This window comes from Lepidothrix coronata, unplaced genomic scaffold (assembly GCF_001604755.1).
Source record: "Lepidothrix coronata isolate B3197 unplaced genomic scaffold, Lepidothrix_coronata-1.0 Scaffold90, whole genome shotgun sequence".
Taxonomy (NCBI): domain Eukaryota; kingdom Metazoa; phylum Chordata; class Aves; order Passeriformes; family Pipridae; genus Lepidothrix; species Lepidothrix coronata.
In genome coordinates, this window is record NW_016690270.1 from 892,051 (window position 1) to 907,528 (window position 15,478).

The window sequence follows — 15,478 nt, forward strand, 5'->3', positions numbered from 1 at the left end:
AAAAAAAAAAAAAATGGTGTCTGATTGAACAGACATACAAGAGCTCCTGCCATTGTTCCAAAGGTTGAGCCTAAACCTTCCAGCTGAGACACAGAAACAGAAATATCCAAGATGGATCTCCAGAGAAGAGTCTGCCAGTCATTTCCAAAGGCAATGATTCCACTGCCCATCTGTTCGCCCTGGCACATTACACTGGATAAGGAAGATGCAGCACACATGGAAACCACCACACCATCTCTGTAATAAAAGTGGCTTCAGTTATCAGCTTTAAGTAGAGTTCCAATCAAAGAGGGTTGGGTTTGGGGAGTAGCACAGGAGTCCGACACATACAGGCACCCCGTGGGCCATCAAAGTGTTCGGGTTCATTATGGTGACAAGTTGGTGCAAGAGATCTGGCTGGGACTCAAATAGCTCTGGAGCAAGTTTCTTCATTACATCCTCCAGCTGCTCAGCTGCGTACCCTGGGGCTCCATACCACGTTTTAGGCTCCCCCCTGCAAGATTATTAAAAAAAGTTAAATATAAGCAATCTTTAAGTTACATTTTCAGTCTTCTGCTTTAAAATACACCATGTCAAAAGAAGGGCATATCACCGGGAAGGAATGCAAAGGTTCTGTACCTTCTTGAATCTTCACATTTTACACAGGTCCCTCTCCTCCAGATCTGCTTTTAACTGCCTACACTTCTGAGCAGGGACTTCAAATATTCTGGGGCGGGGGAAATAGTCTGAAGAAGTTCTCACTGAAGTTCTGCTGATTTCAGCACAACTTCAAAACATAAGCCACTTGTCTTTTCCCTGAACACAAACTCCCTCTTGGGTTAATCAACCAAAGCCAGTTCTTTCTGTCTTGTGCTTAACTGCCATAAAAGCAACACACAGGAAGTAGAAATCAAACTTCCGAATTATGCAAAAGACTTCAAGGGGAAAAACAAATCCATATCCAGAGGAGGAAAAAAAAGAACTTTTAGCACCAGCTTAACCCAAAGCAAGCCAGGCTGAGAGAATTAAGGTGATGCAGATGTGTTCCAGCAGATACTGTTTCAGGCTTACACTAGCACTGGTTCACTGCAGCACTGAGATGAAAATGCCTTCAGGGCCTTATAGAGGACGAGGTTAGAAAAGGTCTTTAGAAAGGAAAACAGACACATCACCTTATCCCAGACTCCTGAGGAGCCGGCAGAGCAAAACTGACCCAACACTGTTCTTTTTTTCCAGTAATCATGGTGCAACTGGGAGGATTCCAAAAGGAAAGAGTGAAGTGTGAATCCAGAAGCCTATCCCTACCCCTGTATTCACACAGCCCCTGTGTCGGGGGAAGAGGAAAGCCAGCAGGATGGGCTGTGGAGGGGGCACTTACACTGGTATCACAGTTGTTCTGCAGTGTTAAATCACTAGGCAGCCTTGGACCTGGTCACCATCCTGGAATAACTCTGCAGCCTTGGACCTGAGCATTGTCCCAGAACAACTCTAGAGATTCATGAACACCAGCGACAGATGCAACTAAAAACCTTCCTGTGTCCAGACCCAACACTGGGTTAGTCAAGACTTAGTTCTGCTCCTTGATATGTGTCAGCACCAAGGAATGAGTGACAGCAGATATGAACTGTGCTAAACTTGGACCAGGATACTGGAACTGGTGGTCTCTGGACTTCAGAAGAACAGGTAAGAGAGAGAGAGACACTATTCTACTGGAGGTGTTGAGGTGCCAGCCCTAGGGACCAGCACACTGCAGGTGGATGAAGGTGACAGTTCCTTCTGACTGCCCCACATCCTGCCTGTAGAAATACCAGCAGCAACAATGGTAATTCTTCATCTGACCAGGACTGACATCTTATTTATTAGTTTCCAAGCCTCTCTGAAGCAGAGATTTGGTTTTTTCTCCTTTTACCATTTCTAGAACTAACACAGGACTCAGAGTCCTGCAAGAGGACTATTGCCTTCAGCCCTGGGAAAGTTCTGCTGCTGCAGCCTGGGTCACTTGGGATTAGCTGCTCCCAGTGCTTCATCAGGACATGGGCATGTGGGAGCTCCTCCACGGCATGTGGGAACACTGAGGATGGACACACCATCCCTAGGATTTGCCAGGAACCAGTCCTGACTTCTGGAGTCTTCAGAGTTTGCAGCATTGTCTCTGCAGCAGCAGGTTGTTCAGACCAACTGCTCTGGCCAAGAACAGCTTTAACCTCAACTGCACATTCCTCTCCAATAGGCTAAAACCCCAGACTTAAACCTCTACACTGAAGGGAAATAAAGAAGAATATCCTCAAATAAAAAGATGTCAAGGACTTTCCTGCTGGAGGATAAATTAATTGAAAGCAAGTCAGGAAAATCTCACGTGTATCTGAATGAACATATGTGTGCACATGCATGTGTACACACTGAAGCACCTTTCTGGCCTTGCTGCAAACACTAATGCAATTTGGGGCACATTATGGAGGGCATAAAGCCATTCTAACAACAGTGAGTGAAGCTCTCCTCGAAGAAATGAAGGTTGTACTGCAAACAAACTCCTCTCCTGCCCACAGCTGTTGGCCCGACTGAAGACCCAGAGAAAGAGGAGGAAAAAAGCAGCAACACATGACAAGGAAGATCCTTTTTACCATGTAATCCTGTCACTCCTTTACTTACCCTCACTCAAACATTTGTTTTAGTAACAGTAAGTACCATGAAGGCAAGTGAATTAAGTCACTGGCTCTTGGGCTGCCCTACAGCAGCAGCTATTTCAAGGAACAGCAACTGAATAACCAACCAAAAAAGGACCCTCTGAACAGCAGCTGGGATGTGGTTTTACTGTTCATGTGAACAAGAAAAGGGAAAGAGCTTGAGGGAAAGAGGTTTCAGGAAGAGTGGCAAGAATAATCCAGACTCTAGGAAACCTGTTGTAAGGTGAGAAGTTCAAGAAGTTCAATCTATTTAGAATATCAAAGAGATGGCAAAGATCTGTCCTGATTACACCTGACAAGTGTTGGCTTGATGAGAGGATTTATGACAGCATGATCCATCTAACAGACAAAACATGCCGGGTCTGAGTCGTCAGCTGAAGTTAAGATGATTTTTAAAAAAAAAAACTCGCATGGTTTTTAGTTTACATTGAGCATAATAAAACACTTGATGGAGTATCTGCTGCATCTCTCATGGATTTTTAAAACTGGGAATGGATGTCTCTTTCCAAAATATGACCTCTTGTCCAAAAGCAAATCAATGTAGGAATTACACTGTCAAATTTAACCCTGCTGTGACAGGACAGCAATGGTTACTCTGGCTGAGCTCTGTGAATCTGGTTTTAGTCCACTAATTAAGAAGCAGAAGGGGAAAGGAAAGGGAGATTGTTTCCCAGGCTGGGTTTATTCCTCAAACTCACCAATGCAGATAGTTAATGGAATAGCTCCAATGGTCTTCTATATGCCAACAAAAAGAGGAAAAGCACATTCCTACATACAGCCAGGGCAATTTCATCCCACAGATGTCTGCAGTGATGTGAGCAAGCACAGACTGCTCCATCACAGGCATGTTGTTTAAATTCCAGCCACTATCAAGGTATTCCTGAAAATTGAACAGAACAGTTGCAGGTTTATAAAACAGGAAGTAAAAAGCCCAAGAAAATAAAACTGCTGAAGAGCAACAGAAGAAAAGGACCTTTTCCAACTGAGGAATATAAGAAACAGGTCAATGAATGAAAGACTAAATCCTTCATTTTCTTTGCCCCTTTCACAACCCTGACCTGACCTGCTTTGTTAAAATGAGACCTTTTTTATTTGGTTTTATTCGGTTTGGCAGTTATTTATTAACTACTATTAACCTGTGGCATTGGATGTCTGATCACAGCAAGTTTTATTTATTCAAAACCCTGATATAACTCTCCTTTTCTAATACTCTGCCAGATACACAAAACAAACACTTTGCAAACCATTTTGTGGTTTCGTTGTGTTCCATTACTGTGCTTTGAACCAAGGAGCCTTATTTAACAAAAAACTGCAATAAAAACATTCCCAGTGAACTCCAAGACCTACCTCTTCTTCTGGTCTAACTTTAAACTTCCCACCCCTAACTGGGAAGCCACTGCCAAACTCCTTTGAAGCAATGTCAGCTCCATATTCCACAGTCACATCCTCTTCAATGGTACTGACAAGTCTCCAGAATTCTTTTTCAACCAGCTCAGTGGGGACCATCTAGGTATGAGAAGAAGAAAAAGGAGTATGTACTGAGGAATCAGTAGAGAAGAAGTATGTGCATCAAAGCTGTCTCAGGAAGGAACCTCCATTAGCTTGGAGCCTTTCCCCATTTCAGAACTGTTTCAACAAGAGAAAAAAACTGCAGCAGAAACGTGGTTCCAGGAAATGCTGCTACTCTCTTCTCTCAGGAATGGGTGACAGTCAGAGATCTCCTCCCTACAGACACTTCTTCAAAAGTGGGAAGAAACAAACAAAAGCACAAGCAGCTGGTGGAACAAAAAAACCGTGACATCAGCAAGAATCAGGATTCGCTGGCGTAAATGAGAACTCGGAATTTCATCCCCTTCAAAATCAGGATTCTTCCCTCCCTCTCCAAAGATATCTATTTTAACTAAGCATGCTAAATGAACCCTACATGACAGCACCAGGGTAAGGCAGGAACATACATGTACGGGCATGTTGAAATAGTCTGACTTGAACGCATCAGCCATTTCTCCAAAGGTGCGCAGGGTGTAGTCTCGTGCTGCTTGTTCAAACCCAAAGGCTTCTTGAGGCTTGTTACACTCCTGCAATTGAAAAGGTGATTGTTTCCATATTAACACAACACTGTGCTCAGAATTTACACAAATGGGCTACTACAACAGCATGTGAGGAGTAAGAAGGCAGGACACCTCACTGAAATGAAGTCACTGCCCCAGGGATCAGAAGAAGAAATGCTGCTTGATTCACCAAATCACAATATTTATTTATTTATAAATCTGCATAAACATTAATGAATTAATATGCCTAATTTCTCCTTACTGTTAGAGAGTTATGCAGAACAAGATCCATAGAGCACTACACTGAAGCACCCAGTGAGACTCCAATTTTAGGCACAGAGGAAAGGATGCCAATTAGATGTTCTTCCAAGGCACACCAATTTTTGGCATTAAGTGACAGATTTCCAATTTGAATCACGCCCAGCCTCCATTTTAGCTGTACCTCTATCACCTTGTTTGCACAACCTTAAATAACAACAAATTGCATTCTCAATTCCTCTGACCGATCTTAAAAATAATCCACAGAGTAACCTTCAGCCTAACTGTAACAATTTGTCAGATTACCTGAGCCAGACACTGGGGACACCTCCAGTCCCCTTTGGGAACATCATGGAGGGGTGGAATTAAACAGAAGGTGTGGTAACTGTCATCACAGCCATCGCACAGCAGGAGCCGGTCCTCATCGTTCCCACTGCCACACAGGAGACACACGTACAAATCCACCTGTAACACAGAATTCCAGAGTGGGAATGTGAGTACTGAAGGGAACTCATCTGCCACGTTTCCCAAAGCTTATTGTTCCACTTTATCTCTGCAATGGAAATGAGACAAGCAAACAGTAGATACTCATGCAAAAGTTTAAATACTCCTCTCTGTAATCTAAGGAAGGACCACAAGAGCTGCAAGTCCTTCCATGTGTTTTTTTTTCCAAATGCCTGAAGACTTGACTCAGTGCCAGGACAGTTCACATCAGCAGCACTGTGGCCTCAGCAGGTATAACCCAACACCTGCTGGGGGCTCACAAACCCTTCTCCTGTTGGTGTGCTCAGGTGTTTCGATCCCCTCTGAGACCACGTGGCCTCAGAAGAGAGAAAGAGGTTCCTCCTCTTTTTCCCCCAGAGAAGGCACCAACCTGCCAGGAGAGCTTTGGGCAGGGGAGCAGCTGTTAATTGTGATGGAGCAGCTCCCGAGCCCCAAGGAACAGGCACAAGCACTCCAACCTTGGTAGGGCTGTCTGCTGCCTGTCCAACATCCCACTCTCACCAGCAACAGCCTGGAAAGCTCTTCCCAAACACAGAACAGAGCTGGGAGGACAGGCTCATCTCCTGCTCCTCCCCACAAGCCTTTTTCATGTGGGGCATGGTGGTGTCAGGCTTCTGGTATTTGCCCTCTTCATTCTCAGCTACAAGTGTGGATTAAATGAGAGGATGTTTGTTTTAGGAGGGACTCAAGTAGTGGCACAGGCAGAAAGAATCTTGGCATCGGCTTTTCAGAAGTGAGACAACTACCAGTGCTTTCAGGTTGGGGTTTCTAGGGGGTGGGTTGGTGTGTGGAGAGTTGGAGCAGGAACAGGGTTGGTTTTTTTAAGATGCATTTCAATAACAAAGCTTACAGTTCAGTGCTGAAATTGTGGAATTAGGGGCAGGTGTGTGGAAGTGCCACAGCCTGCACTGAGCTCCCCTGAAGTTAAAGAGCAATGGGGAGAGATTGGGTCACACAAGAACCGCTTGCACTGGACTAGGCTTTCAAAGTGCTTATTTTGAGACTGTACCTTGGAGACAGAAAACAAGTTACTTTAGTTATAGATGGTGAAACTTAACCACCCTGTCATTTCCAGCTTTGTAAAGCCAGAACCTTTAGCAGTATGGGTGTTCCAGCAGGCACAGGCATGCTTCAGCCACAGGGTTCTAGGAAGAACACAGGCAGAGATGACAGGAGGTTTTGCTACACACCCCAGAGAGACCCAGAAACACCTGCAATCCACACACAGCAGCAAGAAGCCAGGGAGTACTCACAGCATTGGTGGGTTTTTTGGATCTGACTTTGGATTTGTCCTTCTCTGGCTCCCCAGAAAGTTCTTTCTTCTCAGGGAGTTTCACCAGGCTGCGCATTTCCTTGTCTGGGCAACAGAAAAAAAAAGAGTGTTACAAAATGTTTCAATGCTTAACATTCGTTGTTATCGTTTGTTTTATTTATTACTTGTTAGACTCCATCACACCAAGTTATTTGCTGAATTACTTGTTATCCCCCCACACTTGTTTCAGTGAACATAAGGCAAGATTTGAACACCTGCAGTGCCCCCAGAAGTTGGTGTTACCTGAAAACCCAAGCACAACACCACGAGCCAGCACTATCTACAGAGCCCACAGTGTTTAAGTCCCATTTCAATTAACTTAAATTAAATTATGAGCAGATTCATAAGCTAAGATTTTGTTTCCATGTGGTGTTAATAAAAGCTGTCAAGAGCTTTTTCCTTCTACTCTTGGGGAGGGGGGAAGTTTACAGACTCCTTGAAGAAAAAAAGTCAAGTTACAAAAGACCCCAATCTAAAGAAATTCTTGAAAAAAGGATTTTGAATGAACAAAGGAGACTTACAGACTGCTCAGGTAATTTAAATTATTGCATAGTTGTAAATGGTCCCTATATTTATTTGGCCAAATTATTTGTCAACAAGCTTATTCTTCTGTTCGATGGCATTAAATTTTGCTTCTCAGTCTGAAATGATTATTTCTTAAGGACAGATAACAACAGACTCAGGACTGTTGATAGCAGCAATTTAATCATATTGTGGGAACTTTATCATTAAGGCCAAAACATAGTATCAACTTTTGCCTTCATGAGTTTAATTTCCTGATTTCAAATCCAAATTCTTTGCCAAAAGTGTCTGAAATCTCATACATTCTTAAAAGAGTTTCCTCTACTTAAAGCTCGAGGACTGATGTTATTTAAAACACAAACCAGAAATATGCTCCCATCTCATTTCCAATTGCTGTGGAAGGGACACCCAAGTTTGAAAAAGTAGGTTTTTCTCAACTGGAAGTAGCTTCTACAAGAAAAACAAAAAGTACTTCCAACCCTTAAAAGAGCTTTTACCATAAAATCCAATTTTAAAATTAAATTAACAGAAAGTTGGTGTTGTTTTTTTTTTTTAAATACTTTGAATAGTTCCAATTGCTGAATTTAACTCTGGTCTTAAAACATGTTTGTACAAAGTAACAGAAGCTGCATTCAGGTTGTGTTTCACTCACCACTGTCACTCTTTGGAGGGGCACATCCCATCCTGCGTCTCAGATTGTGAGTTCTGGCTTCTGGAGGGTCAGACTCAGTTTTAATATTGGTTGCCTTAAAAAAAGGGAAAAAAATCAGACAGGGGGACTCAGACTTTTCAATCAAACTCAGAAACATTTAATACTTACAAAACAACAAATCTAAACTGACACCTGAAGTTCTGAAACACTTCTCTTCAGTTACTTAGAACAGTTCAGAGAGAAATAATACAGGGAACAACACTGGAGATTTGAAAGCAAATCTTACAAAAAGTCCATGTCAATAATGGTACCAGGCTTTGGGTTTGCTTTCAGTGGGACCCCATAAGAAGCAAAGGAACAAGGAACTCTGGGCTTTCACAGATTCTCTAGTGCTCTTGAGAAGCAGAACATGCTCCAGCAAGGACCTTAGCTGGTGCATTGGGGAGCTTTCAACACAGAAAAATGTTTTTCCATTTAATTTATACATTTCTTCCCTGAAGTTTTGAGACTGTGGAAGAACAACTCTCAAATTCCTCAGCATCATGAGAGATTTCTCCAACATTGTATTTTTTTAAGCTTAACTCCTTAAGGAATGAGGTCATGCAACAGGTCAGTCACTATCAGCCACTCCCTGAACCCCCAAAAATGGGGTCTGTGGTGCAGGTCCAAGGCAGGACTGAACACAGCCCCAGGTACTCCAAGGGGTGGGGGCTGTTGTTCACTTTGGGGGTTTTTGTAGGCTTTGGTTGTTTGATTTGGATTTTTACAGAGCTGGTTTTGACATTATTTCCCCATCACTTTTCACGTTCTCTTTGTCTAAATGTCTCCATCAGACCAGGCATCAATCCCACTGTTTAAGATATGCAAAAAAAGAAGCTTTTCATCGTATGCAGCAGTTCTGCCTCAGGGTTAGTGGGCCCTGAGCCTCCAGCAGTGAAGAGAGAGACCCCCAGCTTCTGCATCTCCAGCTTCTCTGTGTCTTATTCTGTGCCTTAGCCAACACTGAGCAGCTCTTGTTTTCGGTCTGAGCCTTTTATCACATCAACTCATCTCACTTTCACCTCCCCAGCATTATTGGAGTCTTTCACACCAAACTTTCCTACATCAAGCACCTAAACCCTTTGCATTCCAAACACAGCCTATGATAGGCACTGCCCTTTTCCTTTCTCATGAATGTTTTCTCCTGGCTGTTTACTCAGCAGGTAAGAAAGGGCCAGGTAAAACTCTGTGTGTCTTCCAACTGCAAGTTAACACTTATCCTACAGGACAGAATAATTTGCAGTACTTCTCTGTGCTTCACTTCTTTCAGAGGTTTACGTCAGCCTTTGAAAAGCAGGAAACGTCAAACTGGCAAACATGAGAATGAATTTAAGATTTACAGTTTAAGACACTGACAAATCCTTGTATATCTCAAAAAGTTGGGACACAAGAACAAGCATTACTCCTTTACAATGAGGTCAGTGCAAATGCCAGCTGCTTGGAGCTTCAGTGTTGAATAAAATGGATTTAATCACTGTGGCTCACTGCACTGAAATGGTACGGAAATGTTCACATTAACAAATCTTGTGGAAATTATTGTCTAAAAGCACCGCAGCTCCTTGCTAAGCCAGTCAGTTCCTGCTGCTCAATTGAGCCTTAGCACTGTGTGTTCCAATTCTATTCTCAATCAAGGATTTTTTTCCACAAAAATTAGGTGCATGACACCAGTGGTGCTTGGGGCAAGAGCTGAGAGGGCAGCCTTGCCTTTTAGTTAAGGATGAGCAGTTGGTTTCCACCAAAATCATAAAAATGTGCCCTCTTTGTTAGTGCCACCTGACACCACTGCCAGAGAAACAGCTGGAATTTTAGTGTATATTTGTCTTGCTGTTAATCCTTAAGGGATCCATGAGAACAAGCATCCTGTAACCACAGGCAGACACTCCAAATGGAAAGCTTCAGCCCAAACTACCGAGGTTTGCTCAGAATTACAAATCCACTTGTAACCAGGTATTTGAGTGGAAAAGCTTTGGAAATCCTTAATTGTAACTCATTAACTAAGCATAATTACAGGCAGAATTTGCAACAACTAAGCTGTACTATTGGTACTAATAAAGACCAAGACTAGAACAATGGGAGTTAATAAGAATCTGAAGTGAACCGTGACCTTCCTAACTCATGATGTCACCACTAATCAGACCCTCTCCTGGGAACATCCTTCCCTTCTCTTCATCTACTCCAACAAAAGAAATAGGAACTCTCTGGAGACAGGATCATCAGGCTGGAAAGGCTGGAGCCACAGTATTACTGTTTTCCAGCAATAAGGGAGACACACCATGTTCTCCTAAAATACGTCTTCACAGAAGACACTGAGATATAATCAATGCATTTTATGCTTATCCAAATAAATATTATTTCTTAAGCACATTTAAGATTGTATAAAACCACACTGACTTCAGGTTATGCATTTTTCCCTTACATTGCATGGGTAAGTTATCAAAAATTGATAGAATTGAAGAGTGAAAAATGAAATTCAACAGTGCTAATGTTACAACCAAAACCTTCCCTGCTCCAACAGCTGGCTTCAGCTCATGAAAGATGTACAGAAACCTCCCAGCACATTTAAAGAATAACTGCAGCTCACTGACTGAGAACAACAGATCAAAGCTGCTTCATTTCCACAACTTGTCACCTGTATTTTCATCCAAGAGCCTCACAGTATTTACTACCATGCTAAAAACATTACTGTACACACCCCTAGACAGCTCCCACAGCAGAGCCTCCCAGAACTCCAAACCTCAGTAACACAGCTGTTAGAGCACCACGCAATTCTCAGCCCATTTTTTTAGGGTTTATGCCTTTCTGAAGGTTGAGGCTGTGCCCCCAGAGCTGAGCCCTCACCTCGGCCGTCAGGCGCTTGGCTCGGCGCGCGGGCGGGCAGGTCTCCGACGGCGGCACCGACTGTCTCTGGGGGATGTCGTGGGGCTTGTACTCCTTGTCCTTCGTGTCACTGCTGAGATCCGGTTTCTGCAAGCACTAAAAGAGACACAATTTGGTTACTTGCATTTTTTCTGCCTCCGCCTCCAACACAAATTTCGTGCAGAACAATTTCCCGGCTCGTGGGAAAGAACAGAGACAGGGCCCTGATAATTACTGTGCTGAGCTAACAAAACAGCATGTATGACAATGGTAGAATTACCTATTTGAACAAGTCACAAATTCACTTTTTCCTGCCCGTTTAGTGACTGCAATAACCATAATAAAGGATCTTAAAGCAAGTTGAAGTATCCTTTAAGTGTTATGAGCACTGAACATTTCTCATGTGAGATCCCAACCTCAACTCTTCTAGCAGATGGGGCTTTTTCAGACTGGATCACCAGCACTCTGGAACTGCTGCAGTGACCTCAGGTTGCATTGCTGTGATGCCAACAATATAAAACTAAATTACAGCCTATCAAATATCCTTGTGCTAACTGAAATACAGCCTTGTCCAATGGACATCGCTGGAGTTCCCTTCTTCCATGTTTTGGAGAGGACAACTGCTCCATGAACTAAGAGCAGAAGGGAAAAGATGCAAAACCAGTTTTAGTTCTTTCAAGTTGCTGAATGAACATATTTAATTGCTGAAAACTGTGCACATTTTTGGCAAGAAACTGAATAATTAATAACAATTCCCCGTTTGTCAAGCCACACAACACTCAGTAACAGCAGACAAAATGCAACAGTTTTTAATGAGTAAACAACAAATCCTACAGAAAGAAAAAATCCCATGTTGTCAGGAAGTAATTCACAGGAATTGCTGGATCCACATTTCCCCTGTTCCTGTCAGAAGCATTTTCTCAGCAAGAGAGAACAGTGAAGAACCACTGCAGTGGTGTGAGGATGATGATACTCTGTGGACAGCGCAGAAATCAGACTTTCAGGAACAAATGACAGCCAGAAGGGGGGATGGAAAAGGAGGAAAAAGTGGTATTTTAGAAGACAAGTCTATGCTGAAAGAATTATGTATTTAACAAAATTTCAGTATCGGTCATGGGCAGCAGGATGAGATTAACCATCACCCACAGACAGCCCACAACTCTGACCAAAGAAACCTCCAGGACTGCTATTTTCTTTCACACTGCCTTTAGTCCTAGACTTTGTAAGCCCTAGATTTATTCTCTGAAAGCAAAGGGGAGACTTCACTTCAACACTAAATACACAAAAACACTCAACTTTGCAGCTCGCGCGCACGAGCGGCGAGTCCTGGCCGACGCTCAAAGGTGGGCAGGTTGTGGGTACCTGGAGCCCAGAGCAGCTGGCCCTTCACAAGAGCTTGTCCCCTTAAGGCTCACACTGGAAGAAGAATCACAGGGTCACAGGATGGTTTGCGTTGGAAGGGACTCTAAAGATCACCTCGTTCTAAGCCCCTGCCGTGGGCAGGGACACCTTCCACTAGACCGGGTTGAACACCATCCAACCTGGCTTTGAATGTTTCCAGGGATGAGGCATCTACCAAAGATGATGGGAATTATTTCACATCAACATCAGTGGAGGAAAGTAAAAAAAATAACAGTTTCTCAGAACAGAAAATGGACAAGCAGAAAAAGCAAGTGAGTAGAAAAATGATGAAAATGAAAGACAAGAACTTCCATAAAATCTGATTCCTTGAATTGTGTCCTCAAGTGAAATCCAATTTTTTCACCAAAAGAAAAACAAAAAGCTTCTACTCCTTCTGGTAATAGAGGACATATGATCCTTGAAAATAAAGATGTAGAAGGCAATCAACTTTTCCTAATCAAAATGGTAAGGAAACCTGGAAAACCAACAGACAGTATAACTTGCCTCACTTCAGTGCCAAGGAAAAAAAACAACACCACCAAAAAATGAACATTCACTGAAAAACACCAGAGCACATTTCCTAAATACTGAGGTTTCACCAACTATTTATGCACAAACATTTCCCAGTGCCTCCATATCCTGAGGTAAAGCAGTGCCATGAAATGGCTGTTAATTAACCATTTCAACTGTACCTAGAGAAGACCTAGAAGTGTAAACCCTGTCTTATGGATGAGAATTCCTCTGAAGCTCCTTTACTCCTGCACTGACCAGATCAACTGCCTTCAACCAAGGACACAGATGACATCTCTCCAGTCCTTCCCTCTCCCAGTCAGCCTCTGGCAAGGCTGAACTTCTACCAACAATTCAGCATAAACTCATCCCATACACTGTCATCATCATCTTGTTATATTCCAAGAAGATGGCTGCACATATGATCCTTGAACTCCCAGTGGTGGCAGACAGCAAGCTGAAAGCCCATCAGCTGAAACCATAAAGGAGCAGCTCCTTTAGCAGACAAAGGACACAGAAGGAATGGTCACAAGGCCTCCAGGATGTCAGAAGATGGGGGAAAAAAAACGGATGCAATTTATCTCCTCCAGGTTTAGATGTTTATTAGTAGTAATTAAATTAGAGTAATTTACACATAAGCCAATCAGTCAGGCTCCCTTTACTTGCAGAACACAACAGGTCTACCCCTACTACTTATCCATGGAGGGTAAGAACCATCAAACTCCAGAAGAGCTCATTTTTCTCCAAGAACAATAAAGGCTGCCAGAGAACTATCTCACACTGAAAGACCTTTATTAGAGGCACACACATATAAATCTCTGGAAATACGAAATCCTACTCAGGCCACTAAAGCCTTAGTTTGGAAGAGAGACCAGACCCACAGTTACTGAACCAGCTGGATTCACTGAAAAACAGGAGCAAGACCATCTCGAGCCCCCCAAACTGTAGCTGGAGATGACTGTTTAAATCATCAAACATCTGGGCAATGCATCACAGAAGATGCACTGACAGAAGATTCCAGACACCTCAGTTCAGGCAGGGGAACATTTATCCCTCTGGGCACAGAGTATGACTCTGCAGTATCACAGATGGTTACTACAGGTAGGAATGGGAGGTACAGAACCAGTATCGACAAGTTCACTGCAACTGCTCTGGAGACAAAACACCCAAGGCCTGTCTAATCCAATGTTTCAAGATAAGAAAATAAACACCCCCCCTGTGGAGAGCTGCTTTGAGTACTAGAAACTGGCTGATTTAAGGAATTTTTGCTCTTGGACTGAACAAGAGCTTTAATAAAAACATGTTATTCCCGTCCCCCCCCCTGAACAGCTCCAGAGAGTTTCACTATTTCAGTATGTAGATAGAAATATCTCCAACTGGGATATGTGTCAAAATAACTCCTGAAGCCAGTTTAACATGTATTTAAGCCACGCAAACAGTTAATGCTATGCTCAGATCTGGATTAGATTTAAGTTGTGGCACAGTCATCAGTGGAAACTACACCATCCCATTATTCTTCACTTTTGCAGGAAAAAGAACCCCAATGGATATCTCAAGTACTAACAAACAAAGGGAAAAAGTAAATCAAAGGAATCGGTGAATGCAAGCACTAATCTTGTCTGGATGATCACTCAAGCTGCATGAAGGGCTTCTCTCAAAGGGCTGTTGAAGTATCACGAGGAGGAAGCATCTCCAACTGACAGCTGTCACATCCAACTTCTTCAAAAACACAACTCAGGTGCTTAGGTTCCCAGCAAAACACTGAACAGACACACAATAATGGACACCTACACAAGAAGCATCTGAGAAAGCATCACTTACTGAGAGCACGTGGAAGGAAGTCAAAAAGAATCTCATCTGAGATTCTTCCGCAAAAAATGTTTTGCAAAACAAACTCACTTGGAAGACAAGGTTGTCACGAAGAAAAAAAAAGTCAAATTAGAGTGAAAAGTGAGCTAAGCCCAACATATTCCCATGGATTCTCTCAGGTCATTCAAAAATCTATGCCTGCCACATACAGAAGGGGAATATTTTAAAAGCTTGGGGCGGGGGTGTGGAGAAAGTAAAAAAAAAAAATTACCCTTACATGCATCACTTGTCCAGAACTGCCTCCACATCAGTTTGAACAAATGTCAGGTGCCCATTGCAAGACAGAGCTTGAAAAGTAACATTTAAAAAGAAGCATGTCCTCATCTAAGAAGGTTTCTCTTTTCTGAAAGGGTTTAAAATACTGAGCAAACCATGAATGTGAGTATTAATTGCGTGACAGATGGTCTCAGGGAAGCCCCATTTCTAGAGTGCTGTGGAACTACATTCACTGCACTGCAACTTTTAATTAGATCTTTCCCTGTGCAATTGCACCTCAAAAATACGGCAGCAACGTCAGATGTAACAAACACGTGAGCTCAAAAAAACCCAGAGAGAAATGACGGTTTTCAGACCTAATAAAAATGCCAAGTTTTCAATGAAATGTCTTCAGAAAATGGTGCTGCTTTCCATTGCTTAACAAGAATGTGTTTGAGGGAAGCCAAAATACTTTTGATCCAGCAGTTTCCTTAGCTCAAAGATTTTTATATTCAACTCTATTTTGTTCTTATCCACTGTTTGCAAAAGACCCCTCTTTCTGAAGGATCTGCAGAATTTAGTTGTTTTTCACTGAGAATTGATCATCGCTGCCCAAATAAAAAGTCTAATTCTAACCTCTCTGAACGTG

At 42.7% G+C, this 15,478-nt stretch overlaps 1 protein-coding gene across 1 annotated transcript in view; it reads right to left on the reverse strand.

Moving 5' to 3' along the window:
- KDM5B (lysine demethylase 5B) overlaps positions 1-15,478 on the reverse strand; it is a 55,816-nt gene that overhangs the window by 24,441 nt on the left and 15,897 nt on the right. The window contains 9 exon segments of the mRNA XM_017821418.1: positions 164-179; positions 327-493; positions 3,362-3,543; positions 4,011-4,169; positions 4,619-4,738; positions 5,276-5,434; positions 6,727-6,830; positions 7,960-8,053; positions 10,837-10,971. Of these exon segments, the coding sequence (XP_017676907.1) occupies positions 164-179; positions 327-493; positions 3,362-3,543; positions 4,011-4,169; positions 4,619-4,738; positions 5,276-5,434; positions 6,727-6,830; positions 7,960-8,053; positions 10,837-10,971 (1,136 nt within the window).